General features: G+C 47.8%; 1 protein-coding gene across 1 annotated transcript in view; it reads right to left on the reverse strand.

Annotated features, from left to right (window-relative positions):
• Nucleotides 1-1,112, reverse strand: part of RUFY1 (RUN and FYVE domain containing 1) — a 55,387-nt gene that overhangs the window by 27,795 nt on the left and 26,480 nt on the right. The window contains exon 9 of the mRNA XM_011960173.1: nucleotides 243-338. Within this exon, the coding sequence (XP_011815563.1) occupies nucleotides 243-338 (96 nt within the window). The remainder of the gene's footprint in view (nucleotides 1-242; nucleotides 339-1,112) is intronic.

Below are 1,112 nucleotides of genomic sequence, written 5' to 3' on the forward strand. Positions count from 1 at the left end.
AAAAAAAAAAAAAAAAAAGAATGAGAGTAAGTCCATAGATATTTGAAAAGTTAAGTTCATAGGCTGGGTGTGGTGGCTCATGCCTGTAATCCCAGCACTTTGGGAGGCTGAGGCGGGAGGATTACTTGAGGTCAGGAGTTTGACACAAGCCTGGCCAACATGGTGAAATCCTGTCTCTACTAAAAATATAAAATTTAGCTGGGCATGGTGGCATGCACCTATAATTCCAGCTACTTGGGAGGCTGAGGCAGGAAAATCGCTTGAATCCGGGAGGTGGAGGTTGCAGTGAGCTGAGATTGCACCACTGTATTACAGCCTGGGTGACAGAGAGCAAGACTCTGTTTCCAAAAAAAAAAAAGTGACTTTCATAAAGCAATTTAAATTCAGTTTTCTTTAAAACAGAACGAGACTTGGCCAGGTACAGTGGCTCATGCCTGTAATCCCATCACTTTGGGAGGCCGAAGCGGGTGGATCATGAGGTCAGGAGATCAAGACTATCCTGGCTAACATGGTGAAACCCCATCTCCACTAAAAATACCAAAAACATTAGCCGGGCGTGGTGGCGGGCACCTTTACTTCCAGCTACTCAGGAGGCTGAGGCAGGAGAATGGTGTGAAACCGGGAGGCGGACCTTGCAGTGAGCCGAGATCGCGCCACTCACTCCAGCCTGGGTGACAGAGCGAGACTCTGTCTCAAGAAAACAACAACAACAACAAAAAACGGAACAAGACTTCATTAGCTGGAAAAGCCCTCATTCAGCCCATCATCCAGTACTTATGAACATGTTTTTAGCACTGAGTGAATTTATAAGTGAATCAGATATGGCCCTTTTTTTTTTTTTTTTTTTTTGAGACAGAGTCTTGCTCTGTCACCCAGGCTGGAGTGCAGTGGTGCAATCTCGGCTCACTGCAAGCTCCGCCTCCCAAGTTCACACCATTCTCCTGCCTCATCCTCATCCTCCTGGGTAGCTGGGACTACAGGCGCCTGCCACCGCACCCGGCTACTTTTTGTATTTTTAGTAGAGACATGGTTTCACCGTGTTAGCCAGGATGGTCTCCATCTCCTGACCTAGTGATCCGCCCGCCTCGGCCTCCCAAAGTGCTGGGATTACA

This window comes from Colobus angolensis, unplaced genomic scaffold (assembly GCF_000951035.1).
Source record: "Colobus angolensis palliatus isolate OR3802 unplaced genomic scaffold, Cang.pa_1.0 Scaffold509, whole genome shotgun sequence".
Taxonomy (NCBI): domain Eukaryota; kingdom Metazoa; phylum Chordata; class Mammalia; order Primates; family Cercopithecidae; genus Colobus; species Colobus angolensis.